This window comes from Phacochoerus africanus, chromosome 6, assembly GCF_016906955.1.
Source record: "Phacochoerus africanus isolate WHEZ1 chromosome 6, ROS_Pafr_v1, whole genome shotgun sequence".
In the NCBI taxonomy this organism is placed as follows: domain Eukaryota; kingdom Metazoa; phylum Chordata; class Mammalia; order Artiodactyla; family Suidae; genus Phacochoerus; species Phacochoerus africanus.
In genome coordinates this window covers 102,177,137-102,193,623 of record NC_062549.1, presented here as the reverse complement: position 1 = coordinate 102,193,623, position 16,487 = coordinate 102,177,137, and the positions used below count along the sequence as shown (strand labels likewise).

The window sequence follows — 16,487 nt, the reverse complement described above, 5'->3', positions numbered from 1 at the left end:
ACTTTGCCCAAGAGATGTAGAAATGTATGGCAAAGTGCCTACCAATGAGATTGCACGTGGAAGACATTTAGTAAATGTCTATTTAATGAAGTAAATTTAGTAAATGTCTATCTAATAAAGTAAATTTCTGAATGAAAGAGTATACATACATACGCATATATAAAAATTATAATATATATATTTTTTCTTTTGCTATGAGGGTAAAAAACTAAATACTGGAGCTCCTGTTATGACCCAGCAGAAATGATTCTGACTAGTAACCATGAGGTTGCAGGTTCAATCCCTGGCCTTGCTCAGTGGGTTAAGAATCCAGCATTGCCGTGAGCTGTGGTGTAGGTCGCTGACACAGCTGGGATCCTGCGTTGCTGTGGTGTAGGCCGCCGCTGCCTATTGGACCCCTAGGCCAGGAACTTCCATATGCGGTAGGTGCGGCCCCAAAACGCAAATAAATAAATAAATAAAATTTAAAAAACTAAATACTGACAGGACAGGCTGAAGACCACGTCCGTGCGTTCAGCACTGCCGAGTAATGCTAACAGCAGTGCTGCCAGAACAGGACGACCCCTTAGGCAGCTTTCCGAAATTCTTTCATAGACCCTCCTACTTCCAGGCAACGAGGAGAAATCAAAGTGGAAGATGCATTAACACTCGGTACCTCACTGCCAGAGGGAGGACGTCAACGCCTACTTAAAACGGCCCAATTCCTAACAAGGTGTCTTCTCTAATTTCTCCGCCAGACCCTTTGTTTGCTGTTACGGAAAGAAGAGTAAAAACAGCAACGGAATCAGGACAAGATCGGGTTCCGGAGAGACTGGCCCTCTGGTCTTTGATAACTTAACACACGGTGCGGTTTCCCGCATAGCCAGGTAACTGAGGCGCGGCACTGCACTCTCACGGCCCCAGACAGAGGCCAAATGGGAAAGCGGCGACGCGCTCCTCCCAGAGGGAGCGCGTTACGTCACCACGTATCCTTGCAATGTCGCCACGCCCCCGTGTAGGAAGACAGTCTTAGGCGAATGGAACTTAAGAAGGAAGTGGCTCTCCACTTTCCAGAGGGAACAGGCAGAGAGAAGCAAGCGGAGGGAGGAAAGCGGGATGAGAACGACCTAATGGGATGGGAAACTGACGGAAGAAGGGCCCGCTTCAGTTACCTGGGGAGCGAGAGCAGCTTCGGGTCCTTGATGAAGTGCCCGGATGAGGTTCCAGCACTCACGCGCCTTCCGCATTGAGTGCAGCGCCATCTTGAGAGGGGCGGAGTCGTCGTGTCTTAAATGACATCTACTCAAAGAGGAAGTCCCAGATTCGCAGCGCTTTTGCTTGCCGCGCATGCGTCTCTGCCCTCGGGGCGGGCCTCTGTGCTGGTGCCTGAGGAGCTCCTGTCTTCGTAGAACAGGTGGGGCTCAGGAACTGGATGAGGCTCGGCTTCAGTATTTGCCCTGGGGTCTTAGTTTTTGCGCAGGCTTCCTGAAGGGACATTCTCCTTGGGAATATTTGTAGTGCGTTTTTAACTAGAAGAAAGTCAAGTAAGTTGCCTTTGGGATCCGAGCCATCCTGAGGCAAGCCTTTAAGAAGTTTCTCTAGGAGTGGAGTCTCCCCAATTCCCTTAAAGGGTAGTAAGTAAGTGACCTCATTAATGCCTTCGATCTGCAAACGTTTGTGGAAGCCTAACATCTGCTAGGTACTGAAGATGGAAAGAAAGACACCTATCTTACCTTCAAGAAGTGTACAGCCTAATGGGATAGGAGATAAATAAAAGATTTAGGTGTTAACACTCTTTTAGGTGTTACAGAAGCAAATGCCAGAATTGGGAAGGTGGGGTGGTTAGGACTGTGGTGCTTCAGCCTTGTCCAGGGAAGACTTTAGGACCATGATACCTGATGGAAAAAATTGTTTTGTATTTTGGCCTAAATTATGAGAAGAGTTACAGAATTCTTGCTTCTGCTAATGCACCCAAAAATCTATCAGTAAAACTATAACTGGGAAAGATTTGTTAGAATGCTTTTATGTGTTTTGTTGTATTTATCCATTAGGGAGAGGTAGGAGATAAATGCAATAAGGAGGCCATACTCTTAACGGAACTGAAATCTGATAAGGTAAGACAAAACTTAACAGTTAAAACCATACAGCAAAAATCTCATGAGAGTTATGTACCTGTGATGTCCAAGCATAATTGATGTATACGGGAATAAGCAGGGAAGGAATTGTGGGAATGAAGGGGAAAAAGCACAGCTAAGGAAATCAAGTCTTATTCTTCAACAAAACTGTTAAATTTGAGGTGCTTGAAGCACTTCCAGATATGACACCAGTTAGATACGTTTGCACCTTAGGAACTACAAAACAGATGGTAATTCAAGGAAATCTTTGAGACTACAAGGTAGAGTTTGTGGAATAAAAGTAGTCAGATGATGGAAATTAAAAGGAGTAGCCAAAAGATATTTAAAAGCTCCTCAAATGTGGTATTACTGAAACTCAGGAAAGAGACCTTGCCAGCAGAAGTGATGCTTGATCTCTATGAAAGTATATGGTATCTCTTGTGAATGTGCAATTTTGTAAATGCCTAAATGTTTTGTACTCACATATAGCAAAACCTTAAAATACAGAAAATAAGAATAAATAAAATACTAAAATACATTTTTTAAACATATATATTGATTCAATTCTGTAGGAATTAGCAAGATTACACTTCTGACACCCTCAGCCATCTGGATTGTCAGATAAAGCCTAGCAGTAAGACGAGGGTTCTAGCAGACAGCTGTCACAGGGCCTGTCCGCTTTATTTCCTACAGCAATAAGTTTGGTCTTTTATATGTGAAGACTCACACTACTGATAATATTTTCATGGGAGATATTTATAAGGCATACCCCCACTGAAGAAGGTATATCAGGGCAGCAGTGTAATCACTTCAATATCTATATTTTTAAGAGTAAATTATATTGAAACTTAGAATAAATTGTGTTTCCCACCCCAGTGGTGTCCTGGTGACTCTTGAATGTCACTCAGCCAGCTTGTTGATGCCTTTTGTATTCTTATATTTCCCCAGCACATCTTTTAAGTCTATTTTACTTTGACAAAGTAAATAACTAATTGGAGTTCCCATCATGGTGCAGTGGTTAATGAATCCGACTAGGAACCATGAGGTTGCAGGTTCGGTCCCTGGCCTCGCTCAGTGGGTTCAGGATCCATCGTTGCTGTGAGCTGTGGTGTAGGTCACAGACGAGGCTTGGATCCCTAGTTGCTGTGGCTGTGGCGTAGGCTGGCAGCTATAGCTCCGATTCGACCCCTAGCCTGGGAACCTCCATATGCTGCGGGCGAGGCCCTAGAAAAGACAAAAAGATAAAAAAAAATAAAGAAAAGTGGTAACTTTTGAAAAGTTTCCACATAAAATGGTTAACATCTTAAAGGTTGTACGTTACAGGGTTAGTTGCGTTACGTTGGAAGTTCACTTATGGAACATTTCATTGTCCAACAGTGTTGTTTGAATGAAGCACCACTGTATTTATTGGCAGTACTTTACCGTGTTATCCTTTGGTAAGCCAAAGAGCTTTCGTAAAATGAGTTATAAATATTCTATTGAAAGCAGACTCTAAGATATACTTAGAATTAAAAACTTTTTTTGCCATATGCTTGTAACATGCCATATACATGTTCATGCTTACAATTTTGAACGCTTGTTTAGAATTTGATTTTTTCATCAACACTTTTCTAGTAAATTCTGGTAATTTTGCTCCTTCCTTAACCTTCGCTGCAAATCCCATTTTGCTTGAAACAATAGATTAAAACCAGACTGGCAGTTGGGGAACACTTTCTATTGCAACCATGTGTGTCAGAAGAAAGGATTAAGTTTCCTTGTCCAAGAACATCAAGGGGAACCTCCACCTCTGCAGACACACCTCTATTCCTCAGTAATGGAGAGTTTATATCTAGTTAGATTTAAATGGGATAAGGAAAGAGTTTAAATCCACTCTTAGCTCTGGTAGTGTAATCAGCCCCCAAGTCTCAAAGTATCCAGTTTTGTTTCTCTAATTTAATTCTAAGTGTCAGGTTGGTATTAGTTGCTGATAAAGCTAATGGAGAGTTAGCCTACACGTTTATTCACTTAAAGAAGAATTTTACAGAATGCAAAGACTAGACGGCATCGATGTTCAAAACTTATTCGAATTCTGCATTCACCTCTGACCTTTCATTTATAATGAATATACTTTTCAAACACAGAGGAAGAGATTCTACAGTGAAGGCAAACCTTTTTCTTCATAACTTGGGGGACAGCCACAGTTCTCTGGCCACTCTGTCTTAGCTTGACTCATTTAAATGATCTAAATGAAGAATCTAAATCAAACTGAGGCATAGTCTACCTTTGAGTTAGATAGCTTCCAAGAGTCACTAGAGTATGTGGGTAAAACAATAATGATTTGGATTGCTTTTTCACCTTTGGCTTAATTCTTGTTCTATCCCTTATTTCATAGCTGATGAAATTAGTCCAAAGATATAAAGTGCTTTGATAAAAATCACATAACAAGTAAGAGCAGGAATAAGAAGAACTTTCATCTTCAGATGAGTGCTCTTCTTTAAGTGACACCACTAGTGAGCTGAAGGAGCTAAGGCTGGGGCTGATCCAAGGAAGTTTCACTCGAGGGCACATCCTTGTTATGCTTTAAAGTCAGAGCAACTAAATGGCTGAATTTTAAGAGGTTGATACTCTCATCTCTCCACTCCCAACATTAAAAGATGTTGTTTTTCCTAGTAGTTTTCGGGGAAGTGTAACTTACAGCCTCTTTTTGTGAGGGTCATAATCAGGAGGCTTATCTGGTCTTAAGGAAAACTACTGAGGGGCTCTAAGAGTGGCATTTCTATCACTTTCTCCCTGGAAGATGCCATCTAGCAAAATCAAGGGAGTGACTGGGTGATGTGGAGAGCAAGGCAGAATTTTTCTCAGAGTACCTTTTTCCCAAAATTAAGGGCCAAGGTCATGGGTTTTTCCAGGTTCAACTTCTTAGCTTACGGACTCATTTGTACTCTACAGCAATGAAGACATTTTGATCAGGGTTAGGAGAAGGTGGTGAGGGTGAGGAAGTTCAGAGCAGACATAAGTGAATAATTTATAGTTGTTGGTCTTCAGAGAACTGTCTCCTTTACTTGTAGAATCCTTAGTGGGCAGTAATGGGAGGAAGACTGAATATATGGGAGTGTTGCCGGCCCTGAGATTCCTGTTCATTTTTCATGCTTCCTCTCCATACCCTATTCCAAACTGCTTTTCCACATTAGAATACAGGTCTTCAAAGAAGACAGGGAATTGCTTCCTTAATTACATAAGAATCTAGAATGGAGAGAATAGTTTTGGAGAAATGTAAGAGATTATTTTCAATGTTTCCCATCCCCAGTGTTCATCCTTAGTCTTAGGACATAGTTCCATGGAGGAAATGGAGCTTAGAAATGAGCAAATTGGAGTTCCCAGTTGTGTCATAATGGGTAGGAATCCAACTCTAGCAGTTCAGGTCACTGTGGAGGCACAGGTTTGTTCCCTGGCCTAGCACAGTGAGTTAAAGGATCCAGTGTTGCTGCAGCTGTGGCATAGTAAGTCGCAGCTGCAGCTTGGATTCAATCCCTGACCCAGAAACTTCCACATGCCATGGGTGTGGCCATAAAAATAAATAAATAAATAAATGAAGGAAGGAGGGAGAGAGAAAGGGTGGGTGCAAATTACAATTCTGAAGGAATATTTACTTTGTTGTGTCTCTTCTCATGCCGTATCTTTTCCAGATGATTATGGCCCTAAAGATGAGATCTATATGTTATCCGCACACTCATTCTATATGTAAATCATCATCCTTTTTTCCCAGCTACTTTATAACTATGGTGAATAGGCTTTCCACTTCTGGATTTATGTTTTACAAAAAGAACTATAGCAAGGTTTCCAAAAAGCTTCTTGGAGTGTCTTTAGATAGGCCCTTTTCTATTTTGCGCATGTAATCAAACGGCAGCAAATTCCTCCCCACACCTTGTTTGTCTGGTGTGATGCAAGGATGTGACTATTGAAAGTCAGACATGATGCTTAGATCTCGATCTTTCTGAATACAACATCAAAAGGTAGCTTAACCTCTCTAAAAACAGGAAGAATATTACCCTCACTTGTCTTAGTCAAATCCCATCTTGACCAGTTAGATTCCTTCAGGCTTTAAAAACCCACCGACAGCTGCAATAGCTATGTTTTTCTTCGCTTTTTGCCCTTCATAAGTAGAGCTGAGCATGAATTTTGAGAAAATTTGCATGCCAGTTCCATGACTGATCTCAATGAACTGTTTAACCTTCTCTGTGCCTCTTTTCCCTTCTGTAAAATGAGTCAAAAATGGGACGGCTAGATGACATACATTGTGCCTCTAGTGATTCTAGGAACTAGTTTCTGTCCCAGAATCGAATTGTCCCAGATCAGATTTATTGAGAGATAACAAAGATAGATATTACAGTCAAGAGCCACATTTCAGAGCGTATGCCCTGACCTATGTCCTTGGCAGATACAGATATTGAGAACAGACCTCAAATTTTTTTTGAGACTGTGCCCCAGGCAACTCCTCTCAACCAAATAAAATCAGGCCTACTTGTCTTCCTGGCATGGCAGAGTCAGATTTATGAAAGGCAGAGTATGAAACTTTTCTCACCCAGTTGTGAACATGAAGTAGCTTTCCACAGATCACTTTTCAAAGGGTAGGTTGGAAGAATACCTTGACCTGTTTTCATTCTTGGTAGCGACTTTAACTAGCAGTTCACTTAGCTCCCAACTGCATTGCTTTTTGTTGTTTCTCAGAAATAAATTCATTATTTTGTAGCTGACAGTCACAGTGATTTATATGACAGCTTCTAATCCAAGAGTTTTAGGAGAGGGTTACCCTACAAGTGCTGTGGTCTTTAGGAGAGGCGTGTAGCCACCATTCACCCACAACTTGGCTGGTGTGGGGAGGGGGTTGTGGGTGGGAATAGTCCTGTCCATCCCTCCTTTCAGCCTCTGATCTTCTGATCTTTTGGTTCCTCTCATTTGCTGAACCCCAGGGCAAAGGAACATGATTTATCTGGTCCTTAAAGGTCAGTCTCCACCCCCCCAAAAAAAAAATTTAAAAGAAGAATATTAAAGGTCAGTTCTCTGTGTCCCCACCCCCACCTCCCAAAACACAGAACAGGTTGCAGAATGGTACATGGTGGATCTAGAAGACCAAATGGAAATGGTCAGTATGGAACTCTCCATTACAGAGTTAGAACTATAACTGTAAAAAAAAAAAAAAAAAACACTGAAAAAAAATGTTAGGATAACTTTTAACCCAGCATTACACTTGAGGGCAAAGCCATATTTTCATCTCTAACTTAGCAGAGTACTTAGGACGTCAGAAGAGGGCTCAGTAAATATTGGCAGATTGAGTAAATGAACAATGAACATGTATGAGGAGAAGGAAGGAGGTGTGCCGTGGGATATTGTAAAGATAGTACAGGGCACTGGGGGAAAAAAAAGTCAAGCCCAAAATAAGCCCTGGAAGCATTTTTTAAATCTCTGATAAATGCTTGCTTTCTTGTGGTTTGCTTTTTCCACTAAAAAGCAGAATGCATAAAATACACTGATTAGTTGAGGGTTATTACTTAGGTTCCAACTAATGTTTTATATATAAATCTAAATTACTGCTTTCCCTCCATTCTCTTTCTGTTTGGTCAAATCCCTGTGGGAGCGAGTAACATTCCTGTGGTGGGTAGCATAATTTCTATGGAAATTATTCAAAACGCAGTTTCAGTAAACACTGTGTGAAGATATGATTTATTTCTGGATTCAGCCCTTGTGCTTGCATCATCTCCCTATTTATCATCAAGTTCTCTGTTTGCCAGCATCTTTTTTAAGGATTTGTCCATGTCAGTTTTGCATCCATGAGGAGAGTCAAAGCAATGGGAAGCAAGGGAGAAGAAACTGTGAGAAGAGATTGTGTTCCTGGAGGCTGTGGGTATCCTGAAAAGAACACTAGGCTTTATTCCCAGTCCTCATTCTGCCATAACTAGCAAAGTGACGTTGGAAAGCTTAACCTCTCAGTTTGCTTTTTATCTGAAAAAATGGGAGTGGTTTAATCAGATTATGTTCCAGGTTCCTTCCAAACCTTACCTATGTAAGCTTATGCTCATGCAGGTGTTACACCATTTTTAACCCAAAGATCTCCTCGTGCTTTGGAAATACACCTACAGGCTGGTGAGCTGAAATATCTTCCCATTTTGACAGATGATCCTGCAGGGATCTCAATGACTCTTTTATCATTTCACTGTAAATTGGTGGAAGATCCAGAACTGTGTCTTGGGTAATGTATGGGAGGAATCGAACCAAACTGTGACTAACTTGAAGAGAGTGTTGTTAGTGAGAAAATCATTAGATAAATTCGAAACAAAGGTGGAAAAAGGAATCTTCAGTGTTCTCATATGAATGGAGGCAGGAGGAGGTAGTGTTTGGGGAATACTGCTGGGGGAGAGCCTGGAGGCAGAGTAAGAACGAGAGGAGATGGGAAAACCATTGAGCAGTAAAGGTTGTCAGGCAATTGTGCCAGTACTTTCACAGACGTACTCTTCATTCAAAAATCATTTGATGTGTGCTTGCCGCATGCCCATAAAACTAAAGGACTAAAAAGGCAATCTTTATGTCACTACAGCTACCACACATGGTACTTTTTTTTTGCTTTTTAGGGCCGCACCCATGGCATATGGAGGTTCATAGGCTAGGGGTCCAATCAGAGCTACAGCATAACCGCAGCAACATCAGATCCGAGCCATGTCTGCGACCTACACCACACAGCTCACAGCAATGCCAGATCCTTAACTACTGAATGAGGCCGGGGATCGAACTCAAAGCCTCATGTTTCCTACTTGGATTCGTTTCCGCTGTACCACGAAGGGAACTCCTGATTCTTCTTATATGTTATCAATGTATCACTTTCTTTTCTTTGTTCTGGTTTCCTAGTTCCCACTCTGAAACCTCAGAGATGAAAGGAATCAGAAAGCCAGCCTTCTTCCCTGCCTCTCTGTCACCCTTCCTTCTTTCCTTCCCACATATATTGCCACCTACTATTAACCTGAGACTGTTTAAGGTACCGGGGATCCGCTGAGGATAGAAACATAATTTTGCCATGGAGAAACTTGAGTTTCGCAGGGAAGAATTCTTATAAACTTGTTAAAGTACAGCAGTACAGGTACCATTCTCAAGCACGGATGTGGTAGTGTAAACTGGTAGTCCCCCAGTTTCTAAAATGTTAGCAACCAGATCACTCAGTAGGAGTCCACAAATCCCGGACAGAACAAGGACACACTTCTTGGGACCTCTGTCCTGGTTGACACGTACAGCTCCCACACTGGCCCTGGCTAACTTATCAATTCTTTTGTCACTGTTAGTTATCACCTCAATTAAAAACAAAATCCACACACATGCCCAGGGCACAGAAAGTCATACAAAATAGGACTGTGGTTTTTCCTCAAAGAGTGGCACCCACCGAAACTTGTTTCATCTCTCTGAGTGTTTGGGAATCAAGGAGGGAAGGGAAAGGAGGACCCCAGCGCTGATCTTTACCGTGTTGGGAAGATCCCTCTCCAAACGTGTTGCTGCTGTTAAATGAGGTCTTAGCCTGGTCCTTATAGATTCTTAGACCTCTCCTGATGCTAATAACGCACAGACTCACTTTTCAGGGCTTGACATTCGGCAATTTACTCAGGTGGCAGAACTTACCAGGTGTCTATCCCATGCTGGCGACCGTGCTAAGTGTGATGTACATGAGGCTGACTAAGATACCATCCCTGCTCTTTAGGATCGCCGATTAATGAGGGAAACTGCAAATAGCAGACAATTTTTAGGGAAAAGAAGATCTTTTAATTTCCCTCAAAGCACACTTTAGGGCCATTCCCAGATCCACTATTTACTATTTGTATGACCTTGGACAGGCTTCCTAAGGGTCTGGCCCTTACTTGAAGGTGGGGATAAAAGATAGAAGGGTCCCCATGTGCCCTTCCAGCTCTGAGATGAGCCCTGAGCTAGCTTGTGAAGGAGATAGAGAATGGAATTTCAAATTGGAAAGAGGAGCAAGAAGCCTTAGGCGGGATAACTGCATGCATGCAGGAAGCATGCATATGCAAATGGAAAGGCAAACGGAGGGGTGAAGATGGGGGACTATTGTATGAACACATCTCCCTGAGTCCATCCCTGTCCCCTTCAGTCTGTTCTCCGCCAGCAGCTAGAGCCACCCATTAAAATGTGTGTTAGTTCTTGGTCCCTCTACTCAAAGCCCTCTGGTGGCTTCCTGTGTCATTTGGAAGAAACCCACGTCATTACCAAGGCCCAAATGATCTGCATTCTCCATTCCAGCCTCCCTTTCTTTGCCCATTGCCTTCCCCATATCTTGCTCTTCTCTGAACACGGGTCTCCTCACAGCCCTCAACTTTTATCACCATCTAACATATTTTACTTAATTTACTTTCTCATCCTCTAGAATGTAAGCATAATAAGAGCAGGGACTTTGGTTTTATTCCATTTCTCTAAAATTTAGAGTGTGCATGGCTAATGACATACTAGTTAAATGAGTTTCTCCCGTTTACAGGTTAGGAAACTAAGACCCAAGGATAGAAAGTGAATGAGGTCAAAGAGCTCCTCGGAAGGAGACTTTAGACTTAGTACTCAGATGTTCTGTCTCTGCCCCACAGGCTCTACACCCTAAAGCCCAGAAACATGGCAGAAAGGACCCTGTAGACGTGATGAAATTAAAGGGTCTCGAGATGGAGAGATGATCCTTTTGATTATTGACTTCTGACATTCCTTCCCTCAGCCTCTTCAACTCTATTAGGTTTATTCACTCAAGGAACATTTACCATATATATATATATTTACCATATATGGTAAATATATATATATATATAGATAAATCTGTTTAGCGAAAGAAAAGGGAAGGATATGAAAGGGAAACTTTGTCACCTCTTTCTAATTCTTTTTTAAAGCAGTGGGATTAAGTATGTGTGTTTATTTTACTTTGATTTCCAGTGTTTTTCAATTTAAACAATAGAAACAAATGTTTTCTGAGAGATACTCTGAAGCAGGCAATATGATGGATACTGGAGATAGAAGGAAATTCCTGAACCACACACACTTGCAAGTGGCAAGTGAACAGAGAATAGGACTACCCCACCTCAAGCAAATGTCTCCAGGTTGGAAAGCAGGGGGACCCAGAGGGTGACTCTCACCCTGCCTGGAGGGCAACATTAGGGTAAAGGGGTGGCCAGTAGGGAATCCCAAAAGTAATATCTCAAGTGAATGGTCTAATCTTTATCAGATTTGCCTGTCCCTGGCCTTGGTTGTTTTGCTAACCAGAGCCAGCTGTTTCTCGGGTGTCTTCCCACCCCTCGGTCCTGTTGTCCCTGCCTAGTCCCTTCATTCAGTACCTCCCACGCCCTGGCATGACACAGGCATTTTCAGGCCTTTTTCCAGGAATCTATTTAGAGCCAGCATCCTGTGCAGCTAGAGGAGTCACAGCTCATGATGAGATAAGGGAGGGATTTGGAAGAAAACATGATGAACATGGACAAAGCCAAGGGGGAAATACGCATGTTTTCTTTGCTTTCCCCAAACAGGATGCTTTCACACCACTTCCCATAATCCAAACAGTATGTTTCTCCTTAACATACTGTGAAGATGTGGCATTCTATTGTGAAACCACACGAGGCAGGTTTTTCTTCCAAGATTGGGTTAGCGCCCTTCCTGGTGCTCCCTCAGCACCCTCTGTTCTCATATTTTATAGGGTCTCTCACACCCTATTGCAACCCCATTTGACTGTCTGTCTGCTCCATGGACTCCTAAGATCCTTCTAGAGCAGCCACTGGTCTTGCCTGAGGTTGTGTGACACGTACCGTGCACACAAGGAGTGATCAATAAATGATTGCTTAATTGAATTGAATAGTATAAAACATAGGTACTAGTTTGGGCAAATTTTGAAACATCTGAAGCCACTCTCATTTTGGAAGGCTGAAAAATCATTTTCAATTTGCATCTATTATTTCTAAGAGAACATAAAAAATGTTCCCACAGTTCTCAAATTAGCATTCACCAATGACATTTTCAACCTGATTTGAGAGGATAAGGAGGGAGTATATGTTGAAATTATATTTTTTTTACCCTCTAACTTGCGGTTGTGCATGAAGAACACAGGATACATGAGGGAAAAGTGCTTTGAAAACTCTAAAGTGGATTGCAGATGTTAGTCTATGTTTTCACTCAACTAAGATGGAAACTGCCTGTGCACTCAGACCCCTGCAGACTGAAGCGTACCTCAGTGTCTGGGTGGGTTACAGAAATGGTGAGAGAAGTGGTTACTTTTCGCATAGAGCATTCATTCGTCCTGGCCTTAGCCAGGATACAGGTGGTTTTCCATTGCCGGAATTGGTCGGGGATGGTGGGAGAAATGCTTATTAGGCTTTGCTTTCACTGAATTGGCAATGCAAGGTTTCAAGAAATCTTTGAACAATAACACTGTTCAGGTACCTACTTGGAGAGGTCAGCTGCTTGATTCATTTTTTCAAATTTAAATCAAACAAGTGACAGTGACATGTCCTGTGCCATTTCACACCATCCCTGACTTCTCAGAAGCATTTGGTGCCAGCTGTCTTCCCTGGCAGGGATCGCTAGCCCTGGCTTTGCAACAGTCCAAAGAGCCTGCAGTTCTCCAGGGGAATTGCAAAATACTTCTAAGTAGTCTAAAAATGAAATTAAATATTCATTTTATTTTAATTTACATATGCCATCCAGTGCATTCAGAAGATGTCAGTACTGTGGAATGACATGGCCAACTTTCTTACGTTTTTAACTCTGAAATACATCTGTGAGTTCTCAAAGTAAGTTGCTGATGGTCCTGTGGTCCAGTGCTATCTGATTTTCACCTTGGGAAGCTCTGAGGGTTAGCCAATATTTATCCTTCTGTGTGGCTGTAAAAACTTTTGTAGATCCAAGATGGTCAAGTATTATTTCATAAAGCCTTATTCTAGTGAGTGGTCATTCTTAATCTTTCTCAGATAAATACTGGTCAAATCCCCTCCCCCCCAATAACAAAGTAAGCACCCAAATTTTAGATTGTAATGTAATTCTGATAAAACTATTTCCTGGTCTCCAGGATCTAGAAAGTAAACACAACAAACAGTTAGGAATATAAGAATCAAGGTTGAGGAGGCAGATGTTCTGTGCCTCTCCATCCATGCTCTCCACCTCACATTTCTTGCTGTCTTTCATTTTCTGGTTAAGTGTATCTTGGTGTGTTGCCTGGGAGTTTAGATGTGTTATTATAACACAGAAAAGAATTATGTAAGACAAAGCCCAGCTTTCTTTTCTGTTCCCTTTCAGCCCTCCTATAACTTAGACCAAACTCAACTATTTTCTTCCATTATGTAGAATGGCTCCTGAAAAGGAAGACTGTAGAAAAAAGAAAACTTTCAGGGAACAATGAGAAACAAATGCATCATGATCTCCTTAACAGGGAACTGTGAGTGAGAGTCATGCCCAGGAAATAGCTTCTTTAAAATACCTTTTTTTTCTTTTTTTTTTTTTTCAATTTTAAAAGGAATGCATGCACATGGTAAACAAAAATAATTCAAATTGTAAGGAAAAGACAAAACAAGAAGTAAAAATTCCCTTTTCCAATATCCTCTCCCAGCTCTTGAATCCCACTGCCAGAACTGTTAGCCATTTGTTGGGCATCCTTCCAGAAATATTCCGTGCATATGACAAAGATATCACAAACACACACACGCTTTCCTTCCCTACAAGCCCTACAACTTCATTTTTTCCCTTAATTGTGTCATGAGCATCTTAACCTATCAGTAAACATTTATAACTCGGTTTTAAAGAAAATGACATGCTTCATAGAAAAAAAAAAAAAGAAAAAAAATGACATGCTTCATAGTATTCCATTGAGTGAGAGTATCAGCGTTTGCATATAGAATCTTTTTGGAGACATTTGGATTGTTTTTAGTTCATTGATATTGCAAACAGTGCTTCAGTGAATACTTTTGTAAATATATATTTGTACACATAAAAAATAAATCTCATATCTACAGGGTGAATTTCCCAAAGTAAAATGACTAATTCTGAGATTATGTGTATTTGTGTCTGGAAAACTTACCTCCTCATTTATCTACAAAGATATTAACTTATGTGTATACCCAGCAACAGTGCATGAGAGTGTGTTTCCCACCTGCTCTCATCAGGATTTTTTTTTTTTTGTCTTTTTAGGGTCACACCCACAGCATATGAAGGTTCCCAGGCTACAAGTCCAATCAGAACTGTAGCCGCTGGCCTAGACCACAGCCACAGCCACAGCAACACCAGATCCAAGCCACGCCTGCGACCTACACCACAGCTCATGGCAATGCTAACTCACTGAGCGAGGCCAGGGATCGAACCTATGTCCTCATGGATACTAGTCAGGAATTTTTTTTTTGTCTTTTGTCTTTTTTGTTGTTGTTGTTGTTGTTGTTGTTGCTATTTCTTGGGCCGCTCCTGCGGCATATGGAGGTTCCCAGGCTAGGGGTTGAATCGGAGCTGTAGCCACCGGCCTACGCCAGAGCCACAGCAACGCGGGATCCGAGCCGCGTCCGCAACCTACACCACACCTCACGGCAAAGCCGGATCCTTAACCCACTGAGCAAGGGCAGGGACCGAACCCGCAACCTCATGGTTCCTAGTCGGATTCGTTAACCACTGCGCCACGACGGGAACTCCCCGGAATTTTTTTTTTTATGAATCGTAACACGTAAACACTATCGTAAGTTACATCTTGGGTTCAGGAAAGGACTCGTGCTTTTTGCTTTCATAGACATCTGTACTTTGTACATTTGATACAATGATGATATTTTCTTTTGTAATTAAAAAAGATTAAAGAGATTCAGAACACTTGTTTATAACTGTTTGGAGATAAAATTTCACTTGTAAAACCGGAAATATGAGACCATTCTCAAAAGAAGACCGTGGGAGGGAGCAGTCAGAGGTGGAGTTGTGCTTGAAAAGGGCCAGCGGATGGAGGGGAAAGGAATACGCTTTATAGGCTACTCGCCTGTGAGGAATGGGGGAGGTAACTCTGTTGTACCAAGACGCAGGAGCCCGGAGCCAGCCATAAATCTCATGCAGTGTTACTATCTTCCCATGAGGTCATAACCCTTGGAATGAGGGCTTCTTTTACAGACGACACCAATAATGCAAAGGACAAGCCTAAGGACAATATAATTTGTTCCTCATTGTAAATTCTTTGGGAATAGAGTGTGTTCAATTCCACTTTTCCTCATGTGAACTGGAAAACTTGGACCTAGCCCCAGGTTTACACATTTTCTTTAGTTTAGAGAACCCACATGTACAATTCTTAGAATCATGACTGTTGCAGATGAATTTTTTAGGGCAAGAATTCTTGGTAAAACAATATTCAGATTTGGTGTAAAACATCTGAGTCACAGCAGTTTAAGTCCAGTCTGGTCTGCTACAAAAGATGTTTTTACAACTTCCAGTGTCTTATATGCAATTTGGTAAATAAGAAAATAATGTCAGTATAACATGGAATTCCTAGAACTCAAACAGGACTTTCCCAGGCCAGGAGAACTGGAATAGCAGAAGTAAAACTATAACCCTCAGTATGAGAGGGAAAATTTTTAATGTGGCTGCTGCTAAGCAGTAGTTCTTTCATCTCTATTTTAAGAAATTTAAAACTAAGTGCTTGATTGCTGATGGTCATGCTGAATTGTATAAATCAATGAAGTGTGATTTGGTAGTGCCCAGCATTTATTCTTTCTTGATTTGGGGCCAGTGTCCCCTCCCAAATTCTTATGTTGAAGTTCTTACCCTCAGTACATCAGAATGTGGCTGTGTTTGCAGATAGGACCTTCAAAGAGATAATTAAGGCAAAATGAGGTTATATAGGTTCACCCTAATCCAATACAACTAATATTTTTTTTATTTTTTATTTTTTTTGCCATTTATTGGGCCGCTCCTGCATGGAGGTTCCCAGGCTAGGGGTCTAATCGGAGCTGTAGCCACCGGCCTATGCCAGAGCCACAGCAACGAGGGATCCGAGCTGCATCTGCAACCTACACCACAGCTCACAGCAATGCCGGATCCTTAACCCACTGAGCAAGGCCAGGGATCGAACCCTCAACCTCATGGTTCCTAGTTGGATTCGTTAACCACTGTGCCACGACGGGAACTCCCACAACTGATATTTTTATAAGAAGAGATTAGGACACAGATAAACAGAGAAAAGACTGTGAGCATACAGCAAGAAGGTGGCCAACTGCAAGCCAAGGAGAGAAACCTCAGAAGAAACCAAACTTACCTGCACTTAATCTTGGATCTCTAGCCTCTGGAACTGTGAAAAAATAAACTTCTGTCTAACCCAATCAGTCGTGGGTGTTTTTTGTGGCAGCCCTAGCAAACAAATACACTGTTAGATACATACTCTGTAGATAT

The 16,487-nt window shown here is 41.7% G+C and overlaps 2 protein-coding genes across 2 annotated transcripts in view; one reads left to right on the top strand and one right to left on the bottom strand.

Annotated features, from left to right (window-relative positions):
* Positions 1–1,273, bottom strand: part of WARS2 (tryptophanyl tRNA synthetase 2, mitochondrial) — a 94,429-nt gene extending 93,156 nt beyond the window's left edge. Inside the window, 1 exon segment of the mRNA XM_047784882.1 lies at positions 1,152–1,273. Coding sequence (XP_047640838.1) covers positions 1,152–1,241 — 90 coding nt within the window. The 5' untranslated portion in view covers positions 1,242–1,273.
* A 757-nt stretch (positions 1,274–2,030) lies between these two features.
* HAO2 (hydroxyacid oxidase 2) overlaps positions 2,031–16,487 on the top strand; it is a 198,315-nt gene continuing 183,858 nt past the window's right edge. The window contains 1 exon segment of the mRNA XM_047784884.1: positions 2,031–2,093. The gene's annotated coding sequence lies outside the window, so the exon portion shown is untranslated.